The sequence below is a fragment of the Haliotis asinina genome, chromosome 6 (genome assembly GCF_037392515.1).
Source record: "Haliotis asinina isolate JCU_RB_2024 chromosome 6, JCU_Hal_asi_v2, whole genome shotgun sequence".
NCBI lineage: Eukaryota > Metazoa > Mollusca > Gastropoda > Lepetellida > Haliotidae > Haliotis > Haliotis asinina.
The window spans coordinates 52159133-52175203 of NC_090285.1; the positions used below are offsets into that span (position 1 = coordinate 52159133).

General features: G+C 39.3%; 1 protein-coding gene across 1 annotated transcript in view; it reads left to right on the forward strand.

The window, feature by feature from the left end:
- Nucleotides 1-16071, forward strand: part of LOC137286467 (afadin-like) — a 71900-nt gene that overhangs the window by 30399 nt on the left and 25430 nt on the right. The window contains exons 3-4 of the mRNA XM_067818356.1: nucleotides 1827-1942; nucleotides 12096-12390. Of these exons, the coding sequence (XP_067674457.1) occupies nucleotides 1827-1942; nucleotides 12096-12390 (411 nt within the window). The remainder of the gene's footprint in view (nucleotides 1-1826; nucleotides 1943-12095; nucleotides 12391-16071) is intronic.

Sequence of the window (16071 nt, forward strand, 5' to 3'; positions counted from 1 at the left end):
ATTTGTTCTGTGCTCCTTTTAAATTTGATGTTTCTTTTTGTAGATATACACATCAGAGCTCCAGATAAATTCTGAAGCAATTGAGTATTTACTCCCATGTTTGTTTGTGAGTAATTGCATGTTTAGGAGGAGGAGGAGGAGTAACTATCACTTTGTATACTCCCACTAGTTAAAGAATGGAGTACTTTTCTTATCCTTATTGGATACTTACTCTTCTAAACATACAAATGTAAATGTATCTCAATAGACTAAAAGTTTTTAGTAATTGTCGTATTGCCAAACATTTGATAGCCATTTCTAAATACTCCCTGGTTTGTGATTAATTGAGTACATGTGATTTTTATTGAGATATATGTGCCAATACACACCTTGTCTGGAGCTCTGTACTTGTGGTTTGAAGTATAGTCATTCTATTTTTGATTAAATGTCAGCATTGATGGCATCAATACTCCTTTGAAAATTTCTTCTCATAGCTGTTTTGGGGGAAAAAATACAGTGAAACATTCCTCATCTAAGGTGAAGTCAACTTCCTTTCTGTCAGAATCTTTTTTAAAAGAATACACCTCAACAAGAACATACCTCCTACTAATCTTGGTTTAAATATGTCTTGACATGGACAGGCTCCTTCCAATGAGGTGGTGGTGTGGGGAGTTGTGACAGCTATTTCAGGAGGAATGTAGACATGATGAGAGCCTCCGTGTTGTCTAAGATGTAACAATCTCTGCTCAAACAATAGGCATAGCGAGACATCAGGTCACAACATGAGACAGTGTCACAGACATACACTCCCAGACGTTGCCTGGACAAATTGTCATGTTTTATAAATTGTTGGAATGCCCCAAAACTTACTGTCGTCTTGCTGTTCTTGCTTCATTAAAATTTCTGTCTGAGATATTTCAGTCTGTCCTGAGATATATGATTGTTGAACTTTTAATGGATAATGAACACCAAGCAAATTTCAAGACTTATTTCTTACATTTTGAAAGTCATTTCCTGAGATGTATTGAGTGACAAGCTTCCGAAAATGTCACGACAGGCTAGTAAAAATTCCTCACCAAACATTATGTTTATGAAAAATCAGGGACTGTGGAGGTAGAATAGTGGTTAGAGCATTTGCTTGTCATGCCAAAGATCTGGGTTCGAGTCCACTCATGGATACAATGTGTGAAGACCACTACTGGTATCCCCCGCTGTGATATTGCTGCAATAGTGCTAAAAGGGGTGTAAAATGAAATTTACTCACACTATGAAAAATCAGCATCTATTGATGTTATCATTTTGATGTCAGTAGCATGTTTTCCATGATAGCGAAACGTGTGGTCTTAACCACTGTCCTTTCGTTTTATAGAAGTTAAGGTTTTGAACCACCAGAAGACATCTTGTTGTTTGGTGCCTGGGGGTTCTTAGGATGTGATTTTACAGCTAATAATGACAGAGATCAGTTTGCTCTGTGTGACTGTTCCTTCATGTGCATGAATCCATACAGACTCTCATAGTTATTTTATTGATGAAGAAAATGCATATTTATACATTATCTTGAACTGAATTATTAAAATGTGGACCAGACAATCCAGTGATTGAAATCATGAGCATTTATCTATGCAGTTGTGATACAATATCGCGTGTCAACCAAGTCAGCAAACCTGATGGCATAATCCCCAATAGCCACTTCGTGACAAGTATGGGGTGCTGAAAACTAATTCTGTGAAGACCAATTCTAGCCCAGATCTTCACAAGTGACATGGTCCATAGGTAGATTCAGCTGTGTCAGTATGTCTTATCTTGATCATCATGATTTGATGTTGATGTTTGTGTTTGTGCTGCAGAGGAGAGGCAGCTCCTGGATGATGAGAAACCTCTGTGGGTACAACTCAACTGGGGCAAGGATGTCCGGGAGGGTCGCTTCCTGCTCAAGAGGGAGGATGAGGTCACCAGAAAAGGGGTGAGTGTCATGATGGGTGTTTGGCTATATTCCATGAGGTGATCAAGGTTTCATGTGCATAAAGCGTTGAGGAGATATCTGTTTAGGGTGATTTGTTTTGCTATGTTCACACTATCACGATTTGGGATCAGGTCAGTCGTGGCAATTTTGGATGGTTCAAAATTTTTCTACAATCAACACAATTAATAATTGTTGAATCAGATTGTATTGAACCATAACAAAGCGCAAGTGGTTGTGTTCACTCTATAATAGTTCAAGAAACAATCATGTCCATGGTCAGTCAGGCTGTATAAGCATCAGTTGGTGTCCAGTCATAGCTCAAATTGTAATCACTTCAGTCGTGATCATGAAAGACATCGCAATCACAATCGTATCCTATTACAGCAGAGCCCATTGGTTCATGATGAACATATTGGAACGTACCTGCATGTACCATATCATCCGCAATCTGAGACCCCGATCGCAATGATTGTGTCAGATCACAACCCAATCTTGGAGTCGATAGGGACAATCCTATCACAACATATGTGATTGTGTCTGAACGTGAGATCAGATCATGACAATATCGCATCCAAGTGCAACAAATTCTATCAGAACGTATTGACTCCTATCACCTCGTATCCAAACCTGGAAGTTCCATGATCAGCTACGAATGGTCAGTTGTGGCATTCCCTAACGAATTGCATGACCGTGTGAACCTCGCATTAGGTGGAGATTGCAGTATGCCCCTCTGACGGTAGTGTGGTGAGTAAAGGTGTGGTCAGAGGCAGGTAGTCACCAACAAATGTCAGTGAAGCACCAGGGGTTGCTGGTACCGGCACTACACATATGAACCCCAGGTAACATACAGAAATGTTCCCGAAATTTTTATGGTGAGGGCATAAGTATGCCACCAGGTGAGATTAAGGAGTTGATGAGAATGAATGACGGAAGTAATCAATGAATCCCAGCTATAATTTGGTAACATTTGAGACACAGGGCTTCACTGGGTAGGGGGTGAGCCATCGCTCAAAGAAGGGAGATAAGTGTCACAGAATGGAGTGGCACTGGAGATGATGGCCCTCAGAAAGGGTGCTGTATTTGATGTTTTGATTGATATGAAGTGTGAAAATAGAACCCCTGGAAGAGGAACTATGATAGTCAATGAGGATGTAATACTGTATATCAAGGAGTTCAAGTTCAAGTTTGAGATATTGTTTGAAGAGTGCGCTGATGACAGACCTCCAGGAAGAATGTTAAAGGAAGGTTGTTGATGAATGAGATTATCTGTATAATGAGTAGTTTCGAGATGGCCTGGGGTAGATAAGGTCTTCAGCAACCCATGCTTGCTGTAAAAGGCTTGTAGCAAGAAGCGACTAATGGGATTGGGTTGTTGGGGTCACTGACTTGGTTGGCACATGTCATCAGTTCCCTATTGTGCAGATGAATGTTCATGCTGTCGATCAGTGGATTGTCTGGTCCAAACTCGATTATTTACAGACTGTCGCCATAAAGATGGAATGTTGCTGAGTGTGGCATAAAACTAAACTTACTCACTCATTCAAGATGCACAGTTACTGTGGATAGGATCTTGATTCGGCCAAGCAAAAGCACTGACAGTGAATGTTAGGGAAGACAACATGGTCCTACATGTCTGCAGTTTGCAACTCGGAAGATGATCTAGGACAAAGGATTTAGCTTGAATTGCTCTCTCAGATATTCAGTGTCATCATATCTCAAGTTGTGAAATGCAAATTTCCCAAATCATGTAAATAAAGTTAAATCTAATGTTTTTGATGTGTGGAGATAACCTGCATTGAATATTGATATTCCTTTGAAGTTTACGAAGTAAAATCCTGTGAGCTGTAAAATATTTGTTTTCAATTTGTTAAGCTCATGCTTATGTAGTGAATCTGTCCATTAAAGAGGCAAGTCTGCATAAACAAGACAATACACCAGTGTGTTATTTATATTTTTAAATAGAAATTATCATTTCAACTATCAATTATGATTACCTTAGTGACTAGTGCAAGTCTACCAATTTGTCTCCAAGGGCACTTACCTTGGCATATGAGATTATCATTAGAAACTGCCTCTCAGACAGATGTGTACTCTCATTGTTTGGAAGTTTATGACTGTACAAATATGCCCTTTGCTGCTGTGGTGAAAGTCGTGAGATCCTGCTTTGACTGGTTGTCAGTCATAATTAGTTAACTGCCATCGCTGAACCATAGACTTGAGCCTACAACCAGTGCAGATGGCTATGGGGAGATAACCTTGTTGCTTCTTGAAGAAGTCAAGGCCACAGAATGCATGTTGAAATGAACTGTTTGTGTTGAAAAAATAATTAAAATCGGCTTCAGTTTAACTGGAACAATTTGAATTTGGATTCCGAAGTGACATGTCTCAATGATCTTGAAGTTCACAACCAGATCGACATCTACAAGAAATGTATAGTGTCAAGTCATCGTCTCATAAAAAAAATGTACGTTTCAGACAACCAATCTGTTGGTATGCATTGTAACAAGAACAGGTTCATTACGCCATTAGACAATGATAGTGCACTGGAATGGCCCTAGGGTGACAGTAACAAGCGTCTTGGCTATCACATTAGCTATTTGGTAACTTCCATTCTCCTCAGGTGTCAGTGTGCCATTTTCTGTCACTGTTTTCCTTATATATTCCACCCTTGCCTTTTCCTAATGTAAACCTTCTGTGTACATTTGAGACCAAGTGTAAGACTATCTGTACATAAGATACAGAACAATTAGATGTTGGATATCAGATGGTCGGTTTCATCAGATAATGTTGGTATTGGTTTCATTCAGTTTCATTGTAGATACGTACCAGGAATTTATTGATGGTTCCAGCATAGCACCCTTGGCAGACAAAGTAGGGGAAAGTATTTGTATTCTAAATTGGGTACTCTTTATATTATGTTCTGTTTGTATGTTACTCATATATTCAAAGATCTAATATAAGGGTTTGTTTTATTCTATTCATAAATGTTAAACTAAACGTTTGTGTTTGTGTATGTTGTTGAAGTGAAGTGCTGTCTGGATAGCAGATTAAAATTTGGTTGACATGACAAGCATCATTCTCTTCCCACAGTGGTTACTTGCCACATCTCCCTACGTAACCTCTGTTCTAATACGACCCTTTCATGGTGCGAGTGTTCAAGTGAGTGAGTGAGTGAGTTTAGTTTTACGCCGCACTCAGCAATATTACAGCTATTTGGCGGCGGTCTGTAAATAATCGAGTCTGGACCAGACAATCCAGTGATCAACAACATGAGCATCGATCTGCGCAATTGTAAACCGATGACATGCGTCAACCAAGTCAGCGAGCCTGACCACCCGATCCCGTTAGTCGCCTCTTACGACAAGCTGAGTCGCCTTTTATGGCAAGCATGGGTTGCTGAAGGTCTATTCTACCCCGGGACCTTCACGGGTCGCGAGTGTTCAAGACTGGTGATTGGACGCAATCAGATTTAGTAGTGCAATCAGCGACCTTGTTTCAAAAACGATCGTTTGAAAGATCTCGGTAATTTACGGATGCATTGTGAAAACTAGAACCTCTTCTCGAGCGCGGTACTCAAATGTTTCTTCTAGACAGAACTCAGTCATGTCATTTTTGTTTCTCCACATTGCATTTGTCAAGTTAAATCTAAGTCGATGTAGCACATGTTCTGATTGGACAGAAAAAAGGGAGATAAATCTGCTGCCATTTTTAGCCGCTAGAGGATTTTATGAGAACCGAGAAATATGGCCATATTAGAACAGAGGTTTGTAGGAAGATATGACAAGTAACCTCTGTGGGAAGACAATGGACAAGCTTTGGTGTCATGCCATCTTGAGAAATTTTCAGGCAATAAGTTTCAAAGTTTTGTTGTAGTGTATTCAGTTTAAATCAAGATTCACCTTGTACCAGTGATATAGCAGCTGAAGCTTCCTGAATGGAGCTTCTTCATCCTTCAGACCCATGAAGGTCTGGAGTAGAATAGGCCTTCAACAACCCATGCTTGCCATAAAAGGCGACTGTGGTTGTCGTAAGAGGTGACTAACGGGATCGGGTGGTCAGACTCACCGACTTGGTTGAGACATGTCATCGGTTCCCAATTGTGCAGATCGATGCTCATGCCGTTGATCACTGGATTGCTTTGTCCAGACTCGATTATTTACAGACTGTGACCATATAGCTGGAATATTGCAGAGTGCTCTGTAACACTGAACTCAATCACTGTCCATGCTTCATGTGAACTCTGTATGTCAGGATTGTAGACATACTTCATAAAACATGCGCCAGAAGTGTTTGAACACATGTAATAATATCCTGAAATATTCCTGCCTCCAAACACCCACTGCTGGACAAAATCTGCCAGTGTTGCACCTCGAAATAGATATTAATCCTGTCCCCTTTTGATTCCCTGAAGCTTCTCCAGAACACGTTTCTTCTCATGACTGACCCCTAGGATCCTTTCTGGAATGGCAGTACATGCTTGTCTCTTCTCAAGCTAATCAGCTTGGGGCTCTAACAATGGCAGTTATCCTACGACTTGGGTTGAGTTACATCTTTACAGAAAGGCCACCATTCCATAACAAGACTTAGATAGAGACCCCAAGAATTTCAGCTCACGACCACTTGTGGATGCGTAAAGATGGAATAACTGTGTGAACGGGTTTATCTGAAAATTCGTTATTTGGTTAATAGGATTTTGAATGCCATCAAGTCAGTGAAAGAAATAATGGTTCTCAGATGTTGGTGTTTGTGTATTTATTCTATTAGAATTTTATATTGAAAGGAATATTGTAATGCAGATATGTTTTTTGGTTTCCAGACTAAATTCCATTGGTAGGCAAATTTTGAAAATTTGTTTATTTTGTTCATAACTGAGATTTGTTTTAACATTCGTGTTTTCTCAGATTAAAACTTAAACATGGCAATAAGCACAATAATGTCAAAATTAACCTTGACTTCTGTTTGCATTAGTGAAATACATGTCATGTACAAAGAAATAATATCTGTTGTACCTGTAACAGCATTGATTAGAAAATGTTTAATTCTAACTTGGGACTATAACTCATTATTATAGATGTGGGTTACCTTTTGAGCAGGCTTAGATAAATCTCTGGCATGATTTGAATCAATTTTTCTGTTAGATGGAAATTATAATTTGAAGTAGTTGATTAATTTTTGGAAGGTTTCAGTTTGTTGGAGACAATTTAGTCAAATCAGTATTTAGTAAGGCTGTTATCATACACTCGTATATGTGTTGAATCGAACCGTAGCCCTTCATGAATTCAATTCATATGTCTTGGTCACCAGAACGGAAATAAATGAATGTTTACATTTTTTAATGGAGCATGTTTTACTTGAGCCCTACCGTCTTGTTTCAAAGTGAGATATGCAAGAATGGAATATGTACTAGCCATGCAGTAGTGCAAGCCCTGTTAGTTTGCAATGGCTGCACATGATCCTGTGGACTAGAACTATATGTCCATTACATACCAAATTTGTGTGTCCCGTAGGATCACAGGCTATTACTATGACAACTTAACAGTCAACATAGGGGTTCTATATTGTGCATCAATCACTTAAATACAATACTGTATTTATGAATACAGTCGAACCCCATTGTCTCGAACTCGGTTGAGGCGAATTCTCGGATGTGTCGAACTGACATCTCGGTCCCTGCCGATTTCCTTATATTTATCATTATTTTTACCCTGATGTGTCGAACTAGATGTGTCGAATTCCCGGTTGTGTCGAACTCATTTTAGGGTCCCCAAAGGCTCTAACAAGTACAAATTTACCCTTTTGTCTCGAACTGTCAAAGCTGGTTGTTGCAACTGAAAACTTCAGTCGCGCAATCGGAAGTCATCCTCATAAACGTGCTACCTAAAGATCAAAAGTAACGATTAACGGACTCAACAATCAAGTGACATGTTTAACTACGCATCTATACACACATTGTCAGCACACTTACCAACTGAACTTTACTCAAACAATTAACCATAATTAAGTTGTTACCAGTGACACGTTGATCACGGACCGACAGGATATCTCCAAACAAACAATGGCGCATGTTGTTGTCATGTGACAGTCTATGTTAGCAGTCATGTGATTTCTTTGAAAATACAAAATGAGAAGTGAGGACAAACGGAGTTGGATTATCTAAATTGATGTTTTGTTTTTGGTTTAGTATTTAAGGTGTAGGATCAATTTTTTTAACCAGTACGGTTAGTAACATGGTAGACCAAATCAGCGAAGGACCCGATCAGCCGATCAGACACTGAATCTGATGAAATTGAACCACCCACCCCTACCCTAGCTGCAGCATGGACCGCCCTCGACACCCTTATCAGATTTGTGGAAGCACGTGACACTGACACTTTTTCCAACCAGCTTGGTACATTAAGAAACTTTTTGAGCAATTCTGCTGTGATGCCATGCCCGAACGCCAGACAGACTGTAATTTCGGATTTTTTAAGAGATAAATTCCCCACATGTACACGTATCTACATTCCGATTCCGTTTGTATGAACCATACAACTTTTTATACTGACTGAAAATGAATTAGTGCTGTCAACTAAATGGGATCGCTTGTGAGTTTGTTAAATTATTCTTGTTCTTATCTTATTGCATGCATATTTATTTGCCATGACGAATAAAGTGATTGAATTGATTTACATTTGTATATGTTGTACAAGATCAATACTGCCGTAAACGTTTATTGCAAAGATATATTGTTCGTATGTGTATCCTACTGCAAAATAACGATGTGTTAAGCACCGTGGTCGTGTTGGTTCTGGGTCTTTTCAATGCTGACGGATGTGTCGAACACTCGGATAAGTCGAACTTTCCCCTTGGACCCGACGAGTTCGACACAACGGGGTTTGACTGTAATTATTCATATTTGTCACCAAATATTCATGATGCATATGATATTTACCTCATAGTATATTTATTGCAGCCCAAGTATTTAGCTTATATTACATCCTTGAAGTTTGCAACACAGTCTCCAAGTTTCCTTAAAGGATTAGTCATCATTTAATGTTGTATGCAAATTGCCCCAGTTAGAAAACCTATCATGCCTCGTTCTTCTACAACTGTAATCTGAAGCCTAAAGCTTTTGTGTAGCAAGATAAGATACTCATGCAGGTCTCACCTTCGACCTTATAGATGGAGGTAAAAATGAGGTATCTTCCTCTGCCTGGCAGTTAATCTCCCCAAATGAGGCATCAAACGCTGGCCTCATGTACCTCGCATAGAAAGTCAATGTTGACGAGGTCTGTTAAGTCTCTGACATTGTTCGCTACAGTAGGAGAACCCTTTGACTCACTTAGACACAAACTCGAAAGTGTTTTTGGGGGGAATGAAAAGAATCTTCTTATCACGACTTAACTTCTTTTGATATTTTACACAGATATGCTAATATGTTCATCAGGAGGACATTGAAATAGGGTTATGGCAGGAAGTGATGATGGTAGTGGCTGTTTGATGGAAATGTGGAATAATACAAAGTTAGGTCACAGTGATTTGGTGCAGTGGATGGATGTTCTTTCAGTTTTTCTGGACTCTGATTTTTTCAAGCATGTTTTTTCCATTGATGAATATTATAGTAAAACATTCATCAAGTGTGCTCCTGATTTGACCAGAATATTTTAGGCAAAACTGTACCTTTTTTGTACCATACATTGTGGTAGAGTGAACTGCCTTTCTTTGTTATGTCACGTCATATTATGTTATCAATCCTTTGCAGATATACTTTTGCAAGCCTTCTTAAAACTCCTGCTGGATACGAGTGGTTACTGGTCTAGCTGGCTTGTTAGATATAACTTCTTTGAGTGGCGTTGTTAAAGTTGGGAGGTACAATAGAGAATTAACTTTATGGTTTATCTGCATTAATATTTTGTTATGATGGCACTATTTTATTAAGATAGTCATTTTGAAGTTGATAACTTGTTTCGTAGAGGATATTTATGTAATTAATGTGGAAGAATAAGAGTATTTGCTCACCTGCAGATATGACTGTTTTATAAATATACTGTGTTGTTACCCATAACATAATCAAAACAAAACGTTGGCTGATATTCAGCTGATCTGGGACTTGATTGGCCTAAACTATGCTATAAACCAGTGTTCGAGCTAACGCAGACACGCAAATGAAATAAGAAAATGACGCACAATATATATTTGTGTGCATGTTTTGGACACATAGATTCTGATCTACATAATTATAAAAAGTACCTTAAAACCACAAGATATAGACAAACAATAAATTTCAACATGATTCAGGATTATGCTGAAAATTTCACGCACAAAATATTTGGACTATATATTTATAATTTTATTTCTGCATGCACTCATACAAAACCTACCATGATCACTTATAAACATCATTTTGTGTTGATTCTAATGTTGTTATTAGATGACTATAACCAGTGCTTACCAGACCAAAGAGAATTGTACTAGGTTGAGGCTTCTATCGACAGACTCACTGACAGCTCCATTAGATCTTTGACAATACTCCCGATGAGTTTTTACCTAATGAAATATCAAAAACTAGGTATTAGATACAGAATGCTTATTGAAGCTTCACCTTCTGTGACATATATATCATCGAAATTGTCATTTAATTGGAATAACAACATGTGTAAACATGCTTCAGATACAGAAGAGCTGGTATCAGTACAGTCCATCATCTAAAGATATAGTTCAACTCCCAGAACAATCAACTTCTTGGGACAGGCTCATTATACATTAATGACAGATGGTTTTATTGCAAGACATGAGTGGAATTAGGTCTGGTTTGTTGATCATGCATGACTTAATTAGTGGGACAGTGCAGGCTATCTTTGTTGCACTACCATGCAGTTGCAAGGAATATTACCTTGTCCTTCAGTCTTTATCTTTTCCTGAGCCATAGCCTGGCTCCAAGTCTGTACTGGATGAAAAGTCCATGCCTGTGGTTAATCCTGTGTCTGTTAATTAGTAACCTAACAGTGAAGACATTAGTCATTTGTAGGGACAATTTCTTTTTTGTGTTTGTTTAATCTGAGCATCACAGTTGAACAAATAATTTTTGCCCCAGCAACCTGTGCTGGTCTGCCTACCATTCACCCAGGCCTTTCTGTAGTAGGAAATGAGGCAAGTGTAGAGTTTTCTAAATGGCCCATTTCACAGATGATATGATGTTGATGATGATGCTGATGATGAATAAAGATGATGATTATGACATTGCCGACAACAACAGCAATGGCAATGATGATTAACATTTGTATGAATTTGGAAATTTCAGTGAGGCTTTTTGTCAGTTTTATGTAGTAGCATCTTAGATATTTCCAGAGACAATGTTTGAGTCTCCATTGTCCATGTCAAATAAGTGTAGGCAGTAGATGGGAAACGGTACGCTCTTAGTCTTATCATGATACAGTGTTTATTGTTGTAGAGGGCCCTTGGTTTGGTAAATTTTGGCTTGGTATGTGAGAACTTACTTCTGGGAAAAAAGTTGCATAATGCATATATTTGGACAAAATTGTTGTTTTAGAAATAGAACAAAAAGGTTAGTAAAAACATGGCAGGAAAACAAAAAATACCAAAATTTTTAAATTGCATTTGGGTATACCGAAATGAAAGCAAAATACCACGGTTCTACTATTACTGCGGCATACTGTTTCACCCTTATAGACAGGGACATGTGGCATGAGTTTATACCAGTGCCTGGATAAGGAAATTATTGCCCATACACGAAATTGATGTATCCTGATGTCGATAGCTTTAAGGTCAAGATGCCTTAATATTGTGTTACTGGTAAGGAAGTGCTGTGGATTATGATAAGTGGAATTGTATTGCATAACGATTGGCGGGTTATTGCAGCCACTTGTTACTCTGGGTTAACGTGTTGACTGCTTCCTGAATAACAAGTGATGTGAATAACACAGTTTGTTGTTGGCATTAATGGAGCTTGGGTTACACTGGAAAATGATTGCCATGATAGACAAGTAATATGGCTCAAGTGTAGGGAAGGACTGTATACATAGACTGTATTTGAGATGTGCGTAACAGGATTTTTTTAGTTTATGAAATATACACAACCAGATGAAAATTATTTTTATGATGGCATTTTTTTATGTGACTCAATTTAAATGTCTGCTTTGGACCTTGATTACAGGCAACAGGAGATTGGCCAGAACAGGAGAAAGCTGCAGCTGCTGCTGACCAAGGCTTTAAGCGGAAACTGTCTAAACGAGAGAAAAAGGAAAAGAAGAAACGAGAAAAAGACAAGAACAAGGAGAATGTGGACAAGAACGACAGCAGTGTGGCGGAGAGGCTGTACAATGAGCTGCCAGAGAACAGCTTCACCAGGAGCATCTCGAACCCTGAGGCTGTCATGCGGCGTCGGCGCCAGCAAAAGTTGGAGAAGAAGCTGCAACAGATGCAAGGAAATGATGGCACCACTGACTCGGGTAAGAATGAATTTCATAAAGTATTTTTTTCACCTCTCTATCAGGAAGTGTTCACCACTATTTGTATGTTCCTAGGTCACTTCTCTGATGAAGACTGTTTGTGAAGGTGCCTGTCAGTGGTATGACAGCTTGGTGTGTTACCCCACATTGACAGTTTTTGTGTCTGTCCAGTTCATGAACATTCATGAAATTACAATTAGAATTATATTTCCCCCAAATCTGACACAAGGGTATGATATCGCAGTGGGAACTGGAGACAGCATAGTTCCCTGAGCCACACAACCTGTTGGTAACAGAGCCCTTTATGCCCGAATCATGTCCAAAATGTCAACTCGGCAAAATAATTCCAGTTATTCCCACATGGAGGTATTCGTAAAACTTGGTCCTATTCACTCATTGCTGCAACAATTTAACATGACTGTATGAAAGTATTCACTGGGCAAGGTGGCATGTCTTAGCTGTAGATCAAAAGCTTACAACGGCAACTGAAAGCCCTGCATGCAATGATGTGTCATGTCCCATGCACTAGTGCTACTTTGCGAGGGCCATGCACACTTGGAAATTACATTCCACTTTGGGGTGGTGTATATAATAGAATCTTTCTTTACAAGGGTTATTGTCATGCTGTCTTTGCTGTGGGAAAGGTATTATGAATTTGGGTACTTGAAAACATCTCTAATCAAAGTGAGTTTCTTGTTCCCATCAGAATTTATATTTTCAAAGATTTGAATAAAGTAAAGCATAGAGACTTTATATCTGTTTCACTGTAATTATGTTAATTAATCTAATTACTTTTTTGAATAGGTGAATGGTAACGGATACCAGTTGGGAATAAAGGAATATTGTGTTCACTGATGTATACTATAAGAAATGTTCACTAACTCAAAGTGAGTTAAGTTTTTGGTTGCTATTAATCATTTTCTGTCAATATTATGGTGGGGGTGGGGACACAAGAAATGGACTTCACACATTATTCCTATTTAGAGAGTGGAATTTGAGTCCTCAGTGTAAATGTGTTAACCACTAAATCAAATGCTTTAACCATTTGGCTACCCCACTGTCCCACCTAACTCAGACTTGCAGTAATAACTGTTAAGAAGATCAAATCGTGGATTTTAAATCTGATCATCTTGTTAATCTGGAGCACCTAAGTAAAAGTAAAAAGTTGGATTGCAACTTAAATTTTGTATGAATGAAGTGTGTAATTTTGTGTTTATGATGACAAGAATAGTGACACCAAAATTAATCATCCCGAACTTGTGGGGTTTAAGCCCTTGCTCCATGCTGCTCTGTTGGCTTGAGAGGTCCATGTTTATTCTGTCTCCAGTGTGCAGTGGATAGTGGATTTTAGCAGCACAGTGTTGTGTAGTTGCTGCATCCCCCTGCGAGCATAAAGACATTGTTTGTTGTCTGTGTTTGTGAGGCCAGGGATGGCAGGGACCGTGAAAGGAACTCACTTCAAAGAGTCACCAGACTGGACCACATTCTGTTGGCTGGGGTGAAATACACTAGAGGACAACGTGCCATTATCATAGTTATTATGAAGAAATTATGACACGAACATGTGTATACTGTCTATCATGAATGAAAATGTGTGGACATTAATTTACTTGGTACAAATATTTTTGTTGTTTTTGCAAGAAGTATCTTTATTATGAATGATATGCATGCAAACTGCCATGAATGTGATAATATTGATATAGATGAGCAAATATTCTTTGTTGAACATATGATGAAAGAGGTTGCTGTTTCAATATAAAGATTAATAGTGTCGTTTCATTTTTTCTGTTTGAATAGAGATTTAAGAGACTCTTTCTCTTTCCTGATGTTGTGTCAAATGAAACATGTGGAATTGTATGACTGACATGTGTGAAGTAAAGAAACTCTGTATTCCTGGTACACCTGACTGGATCATGCACCTCTACTTCAGTTGCACAGATCATCCACGTCTCCTTTAGCTGAATAGATCGTCCACATCTCCTTTAGCTGAACAGGTCATCCACATTTGCTTTAGTTGGACAGATCATGCACATCAGTGCTTCAGCTGAACAGATCATCCACCAATGCTTCAGTGCAACAGATCATCCACCTATGCTTCAGTGGAACAGATCAGTGGAACAGATCATGCTCTTCTTTTTCAGTGGAACAGATCATCCACCTACGCTTCAGTGGAACAGATCATCCACCAATGCTTCGGTTGAACAGATCATCCACCTATGCTTCAGTGGAACAGATCATGCTCCTCTTCTTCATTTGAACAGTTCATGCTCCTCTTCTTCAGTGGAACAGATCATGCTCCTCTTCTTCAGTGGAACAGATCATCCACGTCTGCTTCAGTGGAACAGATCATGCACCTATTTCTGTGAAACAGATCATGCACCTATGCTTCAGTGGAACAGATCATCCACCAATGCTTCAGTGGAACAGATCATCCACCAATGCTTCAGTGGAACAGATCATGCATCTATGCTTCAGTGGAACAGATCATCCACCAATGCTTCAGTGGAACAGATCATGCATCTATGCTTCAGTGGAACAGATCATCCACCAATGCTTCAGTGGGAAGATCATCCACCTGTGCTTCAGCTGAACAGATCATCCACCTACACCTCAGTGCAACAGATCATCCATCTACACGTCAGTGGAACAGGTCATCCACCAGTGCTTCAGCTCAACAGATCATCCACCAATGCTTCAGTGGAACAGATCATGCTCCTCTTTTTCAGTGGAACAGATCATCCACCAACACTTCAGTGGAACAGATCATCCACCAATGCTTCAGCTGAACATGTCATCCACCAATGCTTCAGTTGAACAGATCATCCACGTCTGCTTCACTTGAACAGATCATCCACCATATATATCACCACCCTAGCCTCCACACTGTGTATTAGCTGGAGAAGGTGCCATCATGTTTACCGCATGTGTATGGTCAGGCTATTTGTTCCATGTATTTGTGTTCTCTGGACCTGTTGGATTCCTACAGTTAAGCATGTAATACAACCTGACTTGTACCTGTCATGTCTACACGTTAAGCATGCATGTGCCATGTGATTTTACACAGGATGGATTCCAGCAGGAAGCTCTGGTCCATGTGATTAACAGGGAGGAAAGGAATACCCAGACTAATAGTTCCGATATACAGGCACATCCTCTTCACAAGCAGAAATATTCTGTGGATTTGGCTTGTGTTCTTCAGACATCTCAAACCTAGTATACTATGACTCAGTGGCAGAATGTCCTCATCATGCTATGCTTAAAATTGCTGTGGTCAGTGCTTGAATTTGAACTCACCTTGACATATGCAGTGTTTTGTTTGCTTGTTAGTTGTTCAGTGCGGCACTGTATGATGGGGGTGGTGGGGTAGCTGAGTGATTAAAGCATTCGTTTGTCATGCCGAAGACCCAGATTCGATCCCCATAAAGGTACAGTGTGTGAAGCCCATTTATGGTGTCCCCAACCATGATATTACTGGAATATTGCTAACAGTGGCGTAATACCATATTCATTCACTGTATGATGGTAGTCTAAACTTGTTACTTTCATGGTTTAGTCAGGCATCCTATCCTGTGAGGTATGGCAAATGCTCATGCTATCATCCATGTGTTGTAAATTGTGTGCTGGATGACACTCAGTTGGCTATGGGTTTTTTTCCTGACATCCTTGACATGTACATGGATA